We start from the raw sequence: 16,732 nt of genomic DNA on the forward strand, positions 1-16,732 counted from the left end.
TCTCCTCCCTGAGACCCCTCTGCAAGGGTATCTCCAGTGGCCTACCAATGGGCTTTGGGTCTCCACTCCGCACTCCCCCCATTTACTGTACTTCCTCCAAGACAGATCTGTTCCTTCTTCTGGCAGTGCACTGAATATTCAACAGTCTCCACCCACATGTTATCCAAACACTGCTTCTCCTCTGCTCCTGCCTGTTCTTTGCTTGCTTTCCCCTGCAGGTAAAGGCACTGAAAACACCTTGGTTTGGGTCAGGGGCACCTTGGTCTTCAATGTGACATCTTTGCTTCCTAACACTTTAAAGAGTCTTTGCAGATTTTCCAAACGTAATACGTTGTTTTGTTTCTCGATTGCTGCTTTCATGGGTGTTGACTGTTGATACACAAAGAATGAGGTCTTTGATTTCCTATTTCCTTCGTTAGTTTTGATGTGGCTCATTGGTCCAGATGTGATGCTTTTGTTTTCTTTATGCTGAGGCATGATCGATACTGACGGCTGCAGTCTTGGATCTCCATAAATAAGGGATTCGAGCCTCTTCCCTGTCAGCATGCGAGGTCCTGTCACGCGCACATCACAGGTTGTTCATGAGTCTATTCAAGCCTGACACTCCAGTCTTCTTTAGATATTCCACTTTCTCTCATCATCTGCTCAAGATAAATATATGGAAGGATATAACCCTGATATATACCTTTCCAGATTAAAAACCATGTAATATTCTCTTGTTTTATTTGAATAACTGCCTTTGGGCTCATTCATTCCACCCGAATACCATGAAGCGTTTTGGAATTCCTGTTCTTTAAGGGGTTCTCCATACTTTTAAGATCCACCCACTTGAATGTCTTTAGTCACTATGGCACAGGTAAACATCTTTCTGGCGTTCTCTGCTTCCAGCCCAAGTTCTGTCTGATATCAGCAGTGCGACCTCTTCTTCCACAGCCTCTCCGAATCTGCCTTTAATTCTGGTCGTTCCTTGTTGATGTATTACTGAAGTTTTAAAAATAAATTACCTTCAGCAAAATTTTACTGGTGTGCAATATTAATGAGAATGTTTCATGTTTTTTTTAATGGGCCTGGATACAGATCTCTACTAGTTGTAAATTAATTCTGTAAGTTAGTTCTAAATTTCTTGGCACAGATGAGTGATCACCTCGAGCATTGCGTCTTATGGTCTTCTCTTCCCGAACTGCGAAACTGACAAAGAATTGTGTCACATTCATTTCCAGAAAGAACAGTTCAAAATCTATCCTGAAGTACAGTGCTTTCAGTAATAGGATAACAACCATATGCATTCAAGGAAGACCAATTAATATGATTATCATTAAAATTTATTCAACCACCATTGATGCCGAAGATGAAGAAATTGAAGGGTTCTTTGTCAACTTCTGTAGTCTGAAATTGGTCAAACATGCAATTAAAATACATTGAGAATTACTGATACTTGGAATGGGGAAATACAAATAAGAAACATCAGTACTTGTAGTAGACGGCCTTGGTGATCACATTACAGATGTTTGTAAGACCAACTGTGCAAATACCTTTTCTTTTAAAAACAGCACACTTCATTGTAAATTGCGTGAAAGTTTACAGAAAAAAAGGGCTTTCTACTTTAACAATTCATAAATATTTTGTCTTGTGTCATTGAGTATAATCCTCAAAATATAACAGCATTCTCCCTACTTGCTTCCTGTTTCTCTTCTCTGTTTGTCTTTCTATCCTATTCCTTCCTGTCTTCTGAGCTTCACCCCTGGAAAAATGAGACCCCATTTCCCCCTCAACAGTGTTATTGGCATATAATTCACATATCACACAATTCAATGGTTCAAACACATCACGAGGAGTTGTACAATGAAAATTATGTCCTTCTAGTCTTATATGGTTGGTTGGGATTTTTTGGGTGGGTTTTTTTTTTTTTGGTTGGTTGTTTTAAGGAGTGTACAGAAATCTGAATAGAAAATTTCAAAGGGTAGCTCCAGAAATCAAAGTCAAATATTATAATGAAGTGAAGAAAAACCTGAATTTAGAAAAACAAAATGGAAGAACATGCTCATTATATTTGAAACTGAAAGAACTCAAGAAAAAATTCAAGCCCTGAGTGACAATCTTGAAAGATTCTATAGACAAAATATTGAATTATGCAAGGAGTCTCAAGAGAAGAGAAACAGAATGCAAGGTCTTTTAATATCCTTTAAACTTTTTCAAGTGAACTTCAGAGTCTCATGTATGTACCAAGAGGCCGCTTATGACTCGAGAGTCAAGGTTTGCCAACCCTTGCTGTGTAAGCTAGGGTGGGACATTGCCCAGTTAGATAAGCATTAGAACCACTTTCTGGACATGTTAGTACCTTTTCTTTCCTCTCCTCTGGCACAACTGTTTTGCTTTGTTGGATCACATGTGCTATATATAAAACTGCCACATGTTAGTTACATAGCCCATCCACTTAATCTCCAGGACAAGTAGAGTGGAGGCAAAGGTCACCCTTACAGCACTTCTCTGTGGGTTGGAAAGCAGGACTCGAGAGCAATTGCTCTCTCGCCCAACAATACACAGTTCGAATCTCGCTGGGCCTCAGTTAGCCAAACAGCATAATGAAAAGCTGATGTGTGTCCCTAAGTTTCTGCTCAGGAGCCCTGGTGGGGTAGTGCTTGGCTATTGACCCAAAGGTCTGGGGTTCGAACATCCATGGATGCAAAGACTTAGTGATCTATTCCCTTAATGATTACAGGCTAGATAGAATAGGGTGTACCACCCTGTCCTGTGGGGCTGCTGTGAGCAGGAATCGGCTTGATGGCATACAAAGACGAGGTTTGATGGAACCTTAAAAATGGTTCTTGGTCTATAGAGTGTATATGTCATTATTCTGTTGTTAGTACTTTATTTTGGCACCATTTCTAGTTCACAGAAGTAGTACCAGAGGCTATGGGTTCTGTTAGTGAGCTTCGTTTGTGTGTGTGTGTGTGTGTCCCTGAGAATTGAAACTAGTTCCTAGGTAACTACTTAGGAGTGAGTGTGCTCTGGGCATGGGACTCGACACAGAGGATTAAACGTAAAAAAAAAAGTAAGCCCTTTTCTTGCTCTCTGGTTTAGAGGATAAGTGGAGTTTTTTCAGCCTCCTTCCTCCCCCAAATGTCAGTTTACCTGTCCCCGCATCAGCCCAGCAGGCCGCGTTCGCAGCACATCCCGCGTGGTCTTGGGGCGGACACAGTGTTTTCCTTTCCAAGAGCACGCTCTCCAGGTGTTGTATAAACCGTGTGCGGGGAAACTGAGCCCTCGCCTTCTACATGCTTGCCTTGGTTGGTGTTGACTTCCTGGGCTCTTTAGCTGCCGGCCTCAGCCGAATGAGCAATGTCACCGGTGCCCCCAGCCCTCCGGCCACTCCCCAGCGGGGTCGTCTCTGGAGCAAAGGAGCTCCGTGAGTTTGGGCTCGCGTCCATCATAGCAGAACTCGGCCTTGCTATCAAGGCTCTACCGTAGGACATGCCTTTAAGAAGCTGCCTCAATCCGAATGACAGCGCCCAGAAGCTTGTTTTAGTGACAGTGATGTCACTCCCGGTCTAGGGCGATTTTCTTCCTTTATTCCACATCCTCACCAAGTGCCTTCTCTGTGCGCTGCCAGGTTCGGACGGTTATGGAGTGGGCACGGCGGAGAAGCCATTGCGTTACTTCCCACGGCAGCTGTAGCAAGTGACCACCCACGTAGAGGCTTCACACAACACACCCTTGATTATTTTTCAGTTCCGAAGGTTAGACGTCCTACGGTGAAATGTCCATACGCTTGTATTTCTCTTCCAGGGGAACATCCAGTTTTTACCATTTCCAATTTCTTGAGGTCACCTGCATCCCTCTGGTTTCTGTTGTCTCGTCTCTTTCTGTCTCTGACCCACCTGCCTTCGGAGGACCTCAGGGCTCTTAGGGTGACAGAGGAACCCCACCAGGTTAATCCAGGTTCAGGGCCCCGTCTCAAGATACTTAGTTGAATTCAAATACTAAGACTCTCTTGTCACGTGAGGTCATACCCAGAGGAGCGGGAGATTAGAATGTGACCATCGGTGGGTGTCCGGTATGCTGCCCACCGCAACCCCTATCTTCTGGTCTCAATTGTAGTGAAGTTGTCTTGCTGTTGGTGTTAGTTGCCATTGACTCAGTTCCGACTCATGGTGACCTGGTGTACAACTGAAGGAAATACTGCCTGCTTCTGCACCGTCTCCCCAGTTGCTGGTATATCCACCACCAGGCTTTTCTTCCTAGTCTGTCTTTGTCTGGAAGCTGTGCTGAAACCTGTCCACACGGGGTAGCCACACTGGTCTTTGAGCTATTGGTGGCATAGCTGCAGCATCACGTCAACACACAAGCCATCACAGTATGACAAACGGGATAGGTATGGGCAGTCGTGTTAAGAGGGAATGGTGGGCAGTCACGTTAGTAAGAGGGACTCGAGGTCTTTGCAGATGTGTTTTTCCTGATAGGCAAGCCAGAGCTCACATCTAATGATCTCTAGGGCAATTTAAACTACGCGAGGTCAGGTCTTAAGACGAGACGATTCTATCAAGGACATCAGTATTCACTAAGAAAGGCTAGGCAGGTTAACTAACACTGTAAGTGGCAGACATCTTTAGAAATATCACCCCCAGTAAACATTAAAAATACTTTTTAAAAATGCCAACCTAGAAAAATCATTAAATTGGGCAGAAACACACATCTAGGAGACTCAATGTCTGACCAGGAAAGGCTCAGTCAGTAATCTGCTCATTATCCCGAGGTAACCCAGTTGAAGGGTTCCGAGTAGAAAATCATCCACCCAGGGGTGTAGCTTGCCTTTTAAAATTTTTTCCCATGGCTTTTTATTTAGGTCATAAACCTAGAATTTCCTGGAGAATTCTTCACCACTAATCATTGTGGTGAAAACATTTTTTAAAATAAAATAACCATCGAAATCCCTGAAGCTTGAATGGTTCTATAAAACTGATCCAAAAAAAAAAAAAAGTAAGAAACTGATACATTACTAGAAAAACAAAATCTGTGACCGTTTGGCTTTATATGGACATCCAATAAATTGCTTAGCATTTTACATTTTTGGTTTTTTATATCCTATACTGTTTGTTCTCAGAGCCCCGGTGGGTTACACACTGGGCTGCTGACTACAGGGTCAGCAGTTCGAAACCACCAGCCGCTCTGAGAAAGATGAGCCTCTGGCTCCCGAAAAAACTCGAGAAACTCACCGAGCCGTTCGGGTCTCTTCCTGGGCCGCTGGGTCTGAGTCGGCTTGATGGCAGTGAGTTGAGACACAGTCACTGTGCTGTGAGACGTTTGGAGACTTAAGAATCTGGGTACGGATGAAAGTGGGAAAGTAATTGACCACCTCAGCAGAAGTGTTTATTATTTTCTGTGTTTTATCGTAGGCTCTAGGGATGTTTTGATGAAATGTCTTCCATTTAACTTCTCCTGACCCTCACGTGACGTTCTGCCCGCTCCGTTCCACTTTCTAGCGAGAAAGCAGTCCAATCAGAAGAAGTTGACGAGAACGGGGAGCCTTTGCTCTTTCTCTCGGGACCTCACATGAAGATCCGGAGCTTCGGGCAGCTGTCACGCCTGCTGCGTATTGCCAAAGACACAAGGCTGAAGGAAACAAGAGCGTGTCTTGAAGGTGAAGTTTATACTCCAGTTTGTGATTGGAGCTTGGAGAAAAAATCTTGGGGAGTTGTGTGTTACAGGGTCTTGCAAAAAAATATATTTTTTGCATAATCTAGATGCTAAACTCTCATGTGTACTGTTTAAGAAAATATTATGACTTTTCCCTAGCGAATGTGTTATAGTCACAGATGCACAGCTGTTCGTTAGATTGAGCTGCATAGAGAGACTTCATACACAGACTGCTGTATCTCCAACTGAGCCAAATAGCTGCTCTTCCTTGTGGCTTGCCCTTTCTGATAGGGTTCTGGGTGGGCCCCCTCGTCAGTCCACATTCCATGTCATAGAACCTGGTGAAATAAACCGGGTAATCAGGTTTATTCCTCTTTTTGGAATTCTCCTGCTGTCTCTTTTCATGAATCTCTACGACCTGAGAGCCATCAGGCTAATATGCTGAGATCGATGCTCAGTGAGTGGCTTCCCTTTGCCCCATCCTTCTCCACATGCAGTGTCCCACTCCATCCCAAGCCTTTCCTGCTGTTTCCTGGTGGCCTACCTCATTTTCACTGGAGTGTTAATGTCATCACAACTCCCACTTCCTTTACATGGAGGTCGGCTTTCTCAATGGTGCCCCAGGCATTTCCCCGCTTCCTGGCCCCTTGCCAACCTAGGTCTTCAAGGTCCTTGGATTGCTCCTTTCTAAGCCGAATTCTCCCTAGGCTCTCTCCCTTTTGAGGCCGACTGTGTGTTGACCTTTACCCACTTCTGTTGGCAGCACCTGTACAGTCAACTTTCACACGTAGATCAGCTTTGATTCCAAGTTGCTATTTGAACTTCTCACCATAAGTTTGGCGTGGATGTAACTATTAGTTGGACTTGTTTTTCTAACCAACTTCAAAAGGCACTGTAATCGAAGCAGTTTGAACAGGTGGAGAAGACTGCCGCTGGACGTGTGGGAAAGCTTACTGCTTTAGGAAGAACGCCTCGATGAAAGCTAAGCACGTGCACACACGAGGGCTTCAAGGATCTCATCGCAAAACCGACTGAAAAGATAACGAATTTTTCCCTTGAACTTAAAAAAAAAATGTAGGTCTTAGGACATAGATAGATGATACAAGACATCTAACGAGCTGTCCTAATAGTGTTAGTGAGTTCAGAATTTCAGAAGTGGAGATCCATTCTATTTGGGTTGAAGGAAACACATTTGAGGAGGTTTTGAAGGATTTGGCCGTCTTTGCTTATTTTAAAGGAAAGCATGAGAATCATTTCTATCAAATTTATTGGTTTTTCCAGCTAACAGAGACCCCGTAGTAAAAATTCTGGGCTTGGATTATAATACAACCAAAGGAGAAGATTCTTCTGCATTAAGTATTCTTGGTAAAAGGAGCAAAGATAATGATTCTGAACCCGAGTGCCCGATGACCATCGCTAGGCTGCTCCGGCAGTTAGATGTGCACCTACTCAGTCATTCTCTACGACACGTTTCGTTGTGAGTCTTTCTAAAGTCTTTTGACACAGAATCTGAAATTAGTTAAGAAAATGATTTTCTGCATTTTGGAGAAAACACAGGAAAATCTAAATATTGAGTCTTTTGCTATTGATGTAACATTATAGTTTTACTGGAATAAAAATTTTATATTATTGGGTGAGTGTTGTTTTAAAAAACAAAATGTACTGCTAACGTTGCCAAAACATTCTAGTGGGGTTTTATTGAATTCTGAAGGTACTGAATAGTCTTATTTATTATTTTCAAAGACTCTTAAGAATGTTATATGAATTATTAAATTATCATGTAAATACAGAGTTTATATAGGCCAGAATATGTTTTTGTTTTTCTAGGAGGATTAGAATACTTATAATTAAGCAATGAAGTGAATATTAAACAGAGTTTATTGACTTACATTAAATGAAAATCACAAGATCCTTGAGGTGTTAAGGATGCTGATATATGATTATACGATAGCAAAAATGAACATGAATTTTAATATGCAAAACATTATGTTCTTGTAGTTTCTGTAGATTCTGTTTGAAAGCATTTAAATGTATCTTTTAAACATTTATTTCAGAGAAACGCCCTTAAATCCATCAGCCATTAAGAGTGATATAGAGCTACTCAGACGTCACGCAGGGAACGGAGAACACACAGTCTTGGAAAGTATTGACTATACCTCAGGTTGATATCTTTTCAGTTCATTTTATGTTATACATCCTTTGTTAGAGGAACGCTGATGGTGCTGTGGATTAGGTGTAGGATGATACCTGCAAGATCATGGTTCAAACTCACCTGTAGCTTTGGGGGGAGGGGCGGGGCGGGAGATGTCAAGATTTAGTCACAGAAACCCCATGCAATTGGACTCCACCAGATGGGGTGGGCTTGGTCTTTCTTGGTAGTTGCTGTGGAGTTGACTTTGACCATGACAGCCCCATGACAGCAGGTAGGGGTTCCACGCTGTGAGGTCCTTCTGAGTGGTTTTGAACCACCCACATTTTGTCTCCTAGTTGGAGCCACTAGGAACTGTGTGTGCCACTCAGGAACTCCCAACTTATCTATATGTTTTCATAAGGATATTTCGGAACGCTTCCATGTCCACATCACCACTGAATCTTTAAGACAACGCAAACTAGTTTCAGTGTTTTCTTTAAAGACCAACCTATTGTACAAAGCTCTAGGCTAAGGAACTCCTCCTGACTCACTGATCATTGATTTCAGATTATGAATTTTCCAATGGGTGTCGAGCCCCACCTTGGAGACAGGTTTACGGGGAGATTTGTTATGTGCTGGTGAAACCACATGATGTTGCAACTCTGTGCATCACTTGCAGCGCAGAAGGAGTATTTTTAAATGGCGTAAGTGTTTGTTTGTTGGTTTCCCCACGAAAACCCATTGAGTTTGGACCCGACGAGCTGCCACAATCGCGCTGGCATCTCAGGAACTCAGAGGAAGATCCTTGCGTTGCTGGGCCAGACCCTTGAGAACAGAGGACTGGTGAGCTCGTCAGGGGATTTCTGAGGGGATGTGCTGGGCCTGATTTGGGATCCCAGGACTTGGGGGAGGGGACCGCTCTGAAAATTAGAGTCAACGGTTGCTACTGGAAGCAACTGCCACTGCCAGGGTGAAGGGCCGTTGCTAGGGTGACTCTAACAGGGATTGTGGGTAAACAGGAAGGAGCATGTCCTTTCGTCTTTCAGCCTTCAGCCCTCTTTTAGCTTCCTATTGATGGAACCTAGCCTACCCTGGCAGAGGAGGCGATGTGCAGGGAGATCCTCCCAGCTCTGACTAGCACACAGCCGAGGCTGGATGGGTGGGTTTTGAGCCAAGAGAGAAACAGCAACTAACCTTCAGAAGTCTCTGGATTCAAACACCTTGCGATTAGTCTTATACCGATTCACAAAACCTTCTTAGGAAGAGCCACCCACTGCTTTCTCTTCTGTAGCATCCTGCCCGCAGTGGGTCTTCGCTGTAAGTTTGAGACTCCCAAGCCTGCTTTACAGGGAGGATCAATCTTCAAAGAGACCTGGCCTGAGGGCTGTGACACCTTGGCTAGGGTTGGCACCAAACGCGGTTGCCACTTTTCTCATTCTTCACAGGCATCAGTTTTCTGTCATGCCTTTTTGGTGCATGAATCGTTACACATAGCTTGTCTCTAAGCTATCCTAAATGTGATCTTTGAGGGGAGAGGGGCGGTTTGCTTGAATTGTTTTAAAAAGTGAACTTTTAAATTGGGAAATAGCACAAGAGAAAGAATGATTTTCGCTGTAGGGCCAAGTGTCGTTGCTTTTATCAAACTAATATGTGCCCATAGGAGTGTGCATATACACACATATATGCAAATATCCATATGGGATGTTATTTACATATTTGATACAGGAACTTCTAAGTGTTCCACTTTGTTTCAGAAATGAAAGACAACATAGAACTGTTCAGGAATCACAGTACTATTTACAACACCGTACATGCGATAGCATGCGTGAAGGGTATCATGAGGATGGGGGATAGGGAAAGGACACAGGAGGAAGACAGCAGGAAGAAGGGCAGAAGCAGAGGGATGGTGCAGGGGAGGTGGTTACTGGAGATCAAAGCTCTAGACCGAGGGCTGGCAAACTCCGCCTCTCCAGCCATCTTCAGCTCTTGGGGATGTGCCCATACGCGGCTCTGAAGGAGAACTGAAAAATGCTAAAGGCTGTCATCCTGATGGTGGTGATTTCATTTTCGTGAGAGTATATTATGGTTCTCGAATAATTTTGAAAGTGTTGTGAGGGACAGGACTGGTTTTTCCGTCCGTCTCAAAAGTTTGCCAACCCCAACCCTAGACCCTAATCTTTGTCAACTGCGCTACGTCGTGCTGAACAAGACCAGAGCGTAACAAATGGATCGGGAGGCCTTTCTAGGGGACTCTAACCTCTAACCTAGACGAGCCCATCTTTCAGCTGTAAGATGGAGGCGTTTGACGTCACGATATTTTTATCACAGAACTGTGTGAAGAATGCAAGCTCTTACTTATATTCTGCCAAGCAGAGCGCCATACCTGCATAGGGCAGGTAGGCGGTAAACACCAAATGATGGATGACAAAGAGACTTTAGCTGGAGAAATGCTCGGAGGCAGGGCCAGAAAGCGTCTGAGGTAGAGCATTAACTTAGGGGCGGTGGGGTGTGTGGTTCGCCCATAACGTTTCCTGTGTACAGACCACCGCAGGTACCCTTTAGAAAACAATTTGTGTGCTTAGGACATACTATACTGACGAGGCGATTCCATTGCTGCTCTCATTAATAACTTGAAACATTTTTCCCCAAAAGGGCAAGACAGATGATGAGAGGGAAATTAATTATGAGCGAAAAAGTAAAATTTATAAAGACCTTGTTACATTATTAAGAGAAAAATCTCCAAAGTTTTCCGAAAATATGGCTACACAGGTAAGTGTTATAACTTCTTTTGAATTTTCATAAAATTGTGTTATTTGACTACCTCTGTCTAGCTCTGAAAACCGAGAGCAATTTGGCATAAATTTGAACCTGGCTTGGAAATATTGTAAGAGTATTCCCACCCCACAATATAAAATAAGAAATATTGTACACTTTAAGAATATTTCTGATTTTCCTTAGGTGATAAATATTATTTTCAGTTGTTTCGTTGGTAGGATTTTTTAACCTCTCTCTTTCAAAAAATAATACTTGGAACAAAGGGCTCAGCTTGCTAATACAGCTAGGATGTTTTGATTATTTGTTTTCTCTTCTGGAAAAAAAAACTACTTCCTACTTGGAATGATGGGAGAAAGATGAGGCTTTCTACTCCTGTAAAGAGTTACACAAGAACACCTTGTTCTATTAACCTGGCATTCCATGATGCTCACCTTCCCGACACGCTCGCTGAAGACAAATGGGTGCCTAAGCAAATGTGGTGAAGAAAGCTGATGGTGCCCGGCTATCAAAAGATACAGCGTCTGGGGTCTTAAATGCTTGAAGATAAACAAGCAGCCATGTAGCTGAGAAGCAACAAAGCCCACATGGAAGACGCACACCAGCCTGTGTGATCATGAGGTGTTGATAGGATCGGGTATCAGGCATCAAAGACCCAGAACAAAAAATCATCCTATTGTGAACGAGGAGACCCAAAGCCCATCTGTAGGCAACTGAACATCCCCTTACAAAAGGGCCATGGGAAGAAGAGCAGCCAGTCAGGGTGCAGTGTAGCACAGATGAAACATACAACTTTCCTCTAGTTCTTTTTTTTATTATTTTATTAGGAGCTCATACAACTCATCACAATCCATACACCCATCCATTGTGTCAAGCACATTTGTACATTTGTTGCCATCATCATTCTCAGAACATTTGCTTTCTACTTGAGCCCTTGGTATCAGCTCCTCACTTTTCCTCCTCCCTCCCCATTCCCCTCTCCCTCTGAACCCTTGATCATTTATAAATTATTATTATTTTTTCATGTCCTCCCTTACACTATCACTATGTCAGAGAAGTTGTCAAGGTCATTCTTTCTGGCCCTGCCTCCGAGCATTTCTCCAGCTAAAGTCTCTTTGTCACACTCATAGAATCATGTCAGCTGTAAATAGAGTTTTGCTTCTTCTTTGTTAATTTGGATGCCTTTATTTCCCTCTCTTGCCTTAGAGTGCTGGCTAAGACTTCCAACACAATATTGAAAACCAAACCAAACCAAACCAAAACACCTCCAAACTTACTACCATGGAGTTGATTCTGAATTCTAGTCCTGTAGGACAAAGTGGAACTGCTCTTGTGGGTCTTAAAGATCACAACTCTTTACAGGAGTAGAAAGCCTCATCTTTTCCCCAAGGACCAACTGGTGGTTTTGAACTGCTGACCTCATAGTTAGCAGCCCAATATGTAATCATTATGCCACCTTGTCCAGGCCCTTCCTCTTTTCACTGCCTCTCCCTGTTGGATAGTAATAGGTCATCCAAATGTGTAGCTTGTATCAGACAACTCAGAAGTGATAATATCATTGTGAAACTATTCTTATGTATTGATTTTACAAAGGAGAATAAAAGCAATGAAGAGCAACAGAAAGACAAGTTTCAGCCTGACGGGGCACCGAACAAGGAACAAGGAGCGGCGAGAGCTGCCCCAGAAAAGAGCACGCTGGAGAAGAGCCAAATCAACTTTTCGAGGAGCGCAGCCAAGAGATTACAGCCAAGCTTAAACTGGAGGAAGGCTCCCGACTCCAAAGAGTACGTAGCATTTGTATGCTGGGTTTTCTGAGACATTAAGGAAATATACTCGTCTAACTTTCCACTTACCTTTCTCAGTAGAACCATGTAGATTAGATATTGACACGTTTCTCCATCAAGCAGGTTGACTCATTTTTGCCCTTTGTTTTCATGCTGAAATATTTGGCACCAACAGTGTTTACATTTGGAGGGCTGTGAAAGGAAAGCAAGATCACGATTCACTGCCCTGTGTTGGTCAGGACCACCAGCACGTGAAGAAGATGATAGGACACATGGGGGAATCACAGGGGGAGTTTAACTCCTTGTAGGGACCTAGTTAAGTAACCGCTGGGGGATTAGGAATCCTTCTAGAGAAAAAGATATTCTCTTTAAATAGAAGTTTAAATAACTGCTCTAAAGGGCTGTTGTTAGACGTCACTGAGTCTATTCTAGCGCACAGGGACAGGATGTGCAGCAGAATGAAACTCTGCTGGGCCTGTCCCACCATCACAATCATTGATGCGCTTGAACCTGCTGTTGCAGCCCCCTTTCCGATCCATCGCCATCAGGGCCTCCTCTTATTCACGGATTCTGTTCTCTTCCGAGTCTAATGCCCCTTTCTAGGAATTGTCCTCTCTTGATAAGATGTCCCACTACAGGGGACGACGTCTCGACAATCAGCACTCTAGTTCCACTTTCTCCAGGATACTTTTGTCCATTCTTCTGGAAGCCCAAGGCGTATTCAGTATTCTTTGGATACACGATAATTCAAAGGCATAAGTCTTCCCTATTAACATCCCAGATCTTTGCACGAATATGTTGTTGTTATTAGGTGTCATTGACTCAGTTCCGACCCATAGCAACCTCACACACAGCAGAACAAAACGCTGCCAGTCCTGCACCATCCTCACAATTGTTCCTGTGCTTGAGCCCATTGTTGCATCACAGTGTCAATCCATCTCCTTGAGGGTCTTCCTCTCCCTCGATGCCCATCTACTTAGCCAAACACAGGGATTGATTTCTCCTGACAACGTCTCCACAATGTGTAAGACGAAGTCTTGCCGTGCTTGCCTTTCAAAGGAGCACTCCGGCCATGCTTCTTCCAAGGCGAATTGGCTTGGCCTTTCAGCAGTCCACGGTGCTTTTGATATTCTTCTCCAGCATCGTAATTCAAGTGCAGCGATTCTCCTTTGGTCTTCTTCATTCAATGCCCAACTTTCGCATGCATATGAGGCCATTGAAAATGTGTGCCCACACCAAAGAAAGGTTAGCTGATGTAGCGTGGAGATTATAGAACAATAGAATGAATATCACAAGCAAGTAATGTTTGGCTGAAGATGATTCAAAATGGTGCACCAGGCCATGGGCAGGGAGCTACCTGGTGCTTGATTCAGAAGGTGATGTGGGATGAAGAATGTCATTACTAGTGTCACATGGATCTTGGCTGAAAGCAGAATATGCCAGAAAGCTATCTAATTGTGTTTCATTGAGTATGCAAAGGCATTTGACTGTGTGGGTCACAACACCTATGTTTATGGTAACATTTTGATAATGTTGTGAAGAATGGGAATTCCATAAGATGTCTTTGTGCTCTTTCAGAACTTGCACATAGACCAAGAGACAGCTGCTTGAATAGAACAAGGGGGCATTGCATGGTTTAAACATACGAAAGGTCTGTGTCAGAGTCAGGTCTTTTCACCATACACACTCGGTCTGTATGTTGAGCAAAGACTCCTAGAAACCGGGCTGTACGGAGACGACGGAAGCTTCAGGATTGGAGGAAGACTCACTCACAACCTACAGTACACAGGTGACATAAGCGTGCTTGCTGAAAGTGAGGCGTATTTGAAATCATTGATGGAGATCACAGACTGAGGCTGCAGTGTGCATTCTACCTCAACATATAACTAAAATCCTCATGACGGGATTAATCAACGAAATCATGATAAATGCAGAAACTATTGAAGTTATCATGGTTTCATTTGACTTGGATCCACAACAGCACTTATGGAAGCATCAATAAAGAAATCAAATGGCATATTACATTGGGAAAATCTGTTTCAAATGACCCGCTTAAAATGTTCAGAAGCAAAGAAGAACCTTTGAGGACGAAGGGACACCTGACCTCAGGCATGCTTTATTCAGTCACCTTATATGTTTACAAATGTTGGAAGCATCGAAGGATTTGAGCTGTGGTGTGGGCAAACAATGTTGGATATACCACCGATTGGGAGAAGAACAATGGATTTTGGAAGAAGTACAACCAGGATGTTCCTTAGTAAGGAGGGTGGTAAGACTTTATCACGTGTCCTTCGGACATGTTCTCAAGAGAGAGCCCTCCCTGGAAAAGGACAGCGTGCTCGGCAAAGTGGGAAGATCATCAACAGAGAAGGACCCTCAGAGAGATGGACCGGCACAGCGGCTGCCAAAAATGCGTTGAAATACAGTAATGAATGTGATGTTGGTGCAGAACTGGGTCATGTTTTTGTTTGTTTGTTTCTGTTGTATCTGGTGCTGCTATGAGTTAGAACTTTAAATCCCCAAGAGCAACATGCTATCACATGATTGGGTTCAAAGTGGGGCCCTCACTTGTGCAGATTCTGAGAAGCACAGGGTGATTATGAGTTGGGACCAAACTCACGTAGCTGTCAGAAGGAAGGCGTTTTTTGGGATGGGGATAAAGTCTTCTCTCATTATCATAGTGGTTTATATCTGTGACACCCTTTGAAGGAGTCTGAAAACAACAAAATGTCTGAGCCATTCTGCTCATTTGGAAGTGAGTTTTCAAATGCCCCTTTTTCATATGCATTTAAAAAAATTATGAGTTTATGTAACAAGTATTTAATGAGAACCCAGCACGGGCTGTTGCCTTCTTTTGGAAATCCGAAATAGATCCTGCGCTGATGTTTGTTAGGGAAGATAATAGGTAACTAATCCAATGTTGCCAGCACTCAGGGGAACTTCTGACTGGTGAACTCTGTTCATACATTTGACAGCTCTCTGAAAGGTCAGAGCCAAGCTACCATAGAGGCATCCGAGGGGAAAAAAAAGCCTGGGAGATTTACTACTAAAAAAAGGAGCCATTGAAAACTCTCTGGAGTCAACTATACTCTGAGACACAGGGCTGCTGTTCTAAATCAATTCAAGGGTAATGGGCTGAGCACCTAGAGTTGGAGGAGAAGCACAGGGGGAATGGAGGGCTTTGGAGAACCATGGCTGTGTGTGAAGACTTGTTCCCAATATAAAGAAGTACTGAATGAAATAGTCCCGAATAAGTTGAATGCGCTGCTGTGCTCAGTGGACCAAAGGGGAGTCTCCACATGTCAGAGATGCTATGTGACTCCTGGCCAGGTGACACAGGGAATTGGGACCATCCTGTTCATTCAAGGTGGCCACCGTGAGAAGTGAGCCACTTGGGTGGAACGGTCGCTGGCTGGAGGTTGGCTCCTGAAGCTAGTGATGTGTTCCAGTGCCAGGCTTTCATTTGCATGAGTTTCTTTGTGAGAGAGTGACAAATGATTGGGGAAAATTCATATAGGACAAATGGACCCGCTACAGCAAAAGAAAGCATGTAACCACCACACAAGGAGAACCTAGACCAAGCCTAAAGAAAGAGGGCAAATCAAAAATATTGCTGCAAAATCATAGAAATTTTCTTAAACAAAAGTATCAAATGTGAAGCTGTTGTTTCTCCACATCCCCTCCATCTGGGTCGATTGGTTTTTGAAGGTGCTTTTCATCACTTTTACTCTTCCCCAAATAAGTCCACACTCTTCCTTCTCCTCACACCCAGACAGCAGTCTGGGCATCTTCAAGGAGTTCACATGGTGCTCCTTTTCAATGTTCTCTGAGTTTGGGGTACAACAAGAAGCCCGCAGAGGTGAGACCAGGGTTTTAGGGTGGCAGGGCTAAGGTTTCCCCAGCAAGTTCTCCCAGGACAGCCCATACTACACTTGAAGAATTAACAGGTGCATTGTTGCGATAAGGAAAAAATAAAAAGAAAGGAAATAATTCCTTGACACAATTTTGCTGGCCTTTTAATCACCATGTAGTTTTCAGTGTTAAGAAAATGTCATGCTAAACCTTCATGGTCTTCCTGTATCCTTTAAGAAAAGTGCAGATTCTGCCTTTGGAACCCACCCCACATAGTTAATAAAACCTTCTGAGCTGACCTCTTGGTCTTGAATTCATCTCTGAGCGCTTCCTAACCTTGCTCAAAGTGCTTAATCCACTTACAAACTGTGGTCTGATGTGGGGCAAAGGTTCAGTGATTTGGAAAGATGCCCACTTGAATTATACTTAAATTTTCATGTTGCCCTGAACTTAAAATTATTGTTCTCCATGGCACACACAAAAATGACATTTTTAGCGGCCATCTAGCTCAGAAGCAACAAAGCCCACATGGAACAACATATCAACCTGTGTGATCACG

The 16,732-nt window shown here is 43.5% G+C and overlaps 1 protein-coding gene across 1 annotated transcript in view; it reads left to right on the plus strand.

Annotated features, from left to right (window-relative positions):
• Positions 1 to 16,732, plus strand: part of ODAD2 (outer dynein arm docking complex subunit 2) — a 139,416-nt gene that overhangs the window by 5,075 nt on the left and 117,609 nt on the right. Inside the window, exons 3-8 of the mRNA XM_045289841.1 lie at positions 5,481 to 5,638; positions 6,916 to 7,111; positions 7,689 to 7,795; positions 8,333 to 8,469; positions 10,418 to 10,534; positions 12,131 to 12,321. Coding sequence (XP_045145776.1) covers positions 5,481 to 5,638; positions 6,916 to 7,111; positions 7,689 to 7,795; positions 8,333 to 8,469; positions 10,418 to 10,534; positions 12,131 to 12,321 — 906 coding nt within the window. The remainder of the gene's footprint in view (positions 1 to 5,480; positions 5,639 to 6,915; positions 7,112 to 7,688; positions 7,796 to 8,332; positions 8,470 to 10,417; positions 10,535 to 12,130; positions 12,322 to 16,732) is intronic.

The sequence above is a fragment of the Echinops telfairi genome, unplaced genomic scaffold (assembly GCF_000313985.2).
Source record: "Echinops telfairi isolate 266 unplaced genomic scaffold, ASM31398v2 ScPeMD7_31;HRSCAF=116, whole genome shotgun sequence".
Lineage (NCBI taxonomy): Eukaryota > Metazoa > Chordata > Mammalia > Afrosoricida > Tenrecidae > Echinops > Echinops telfairi.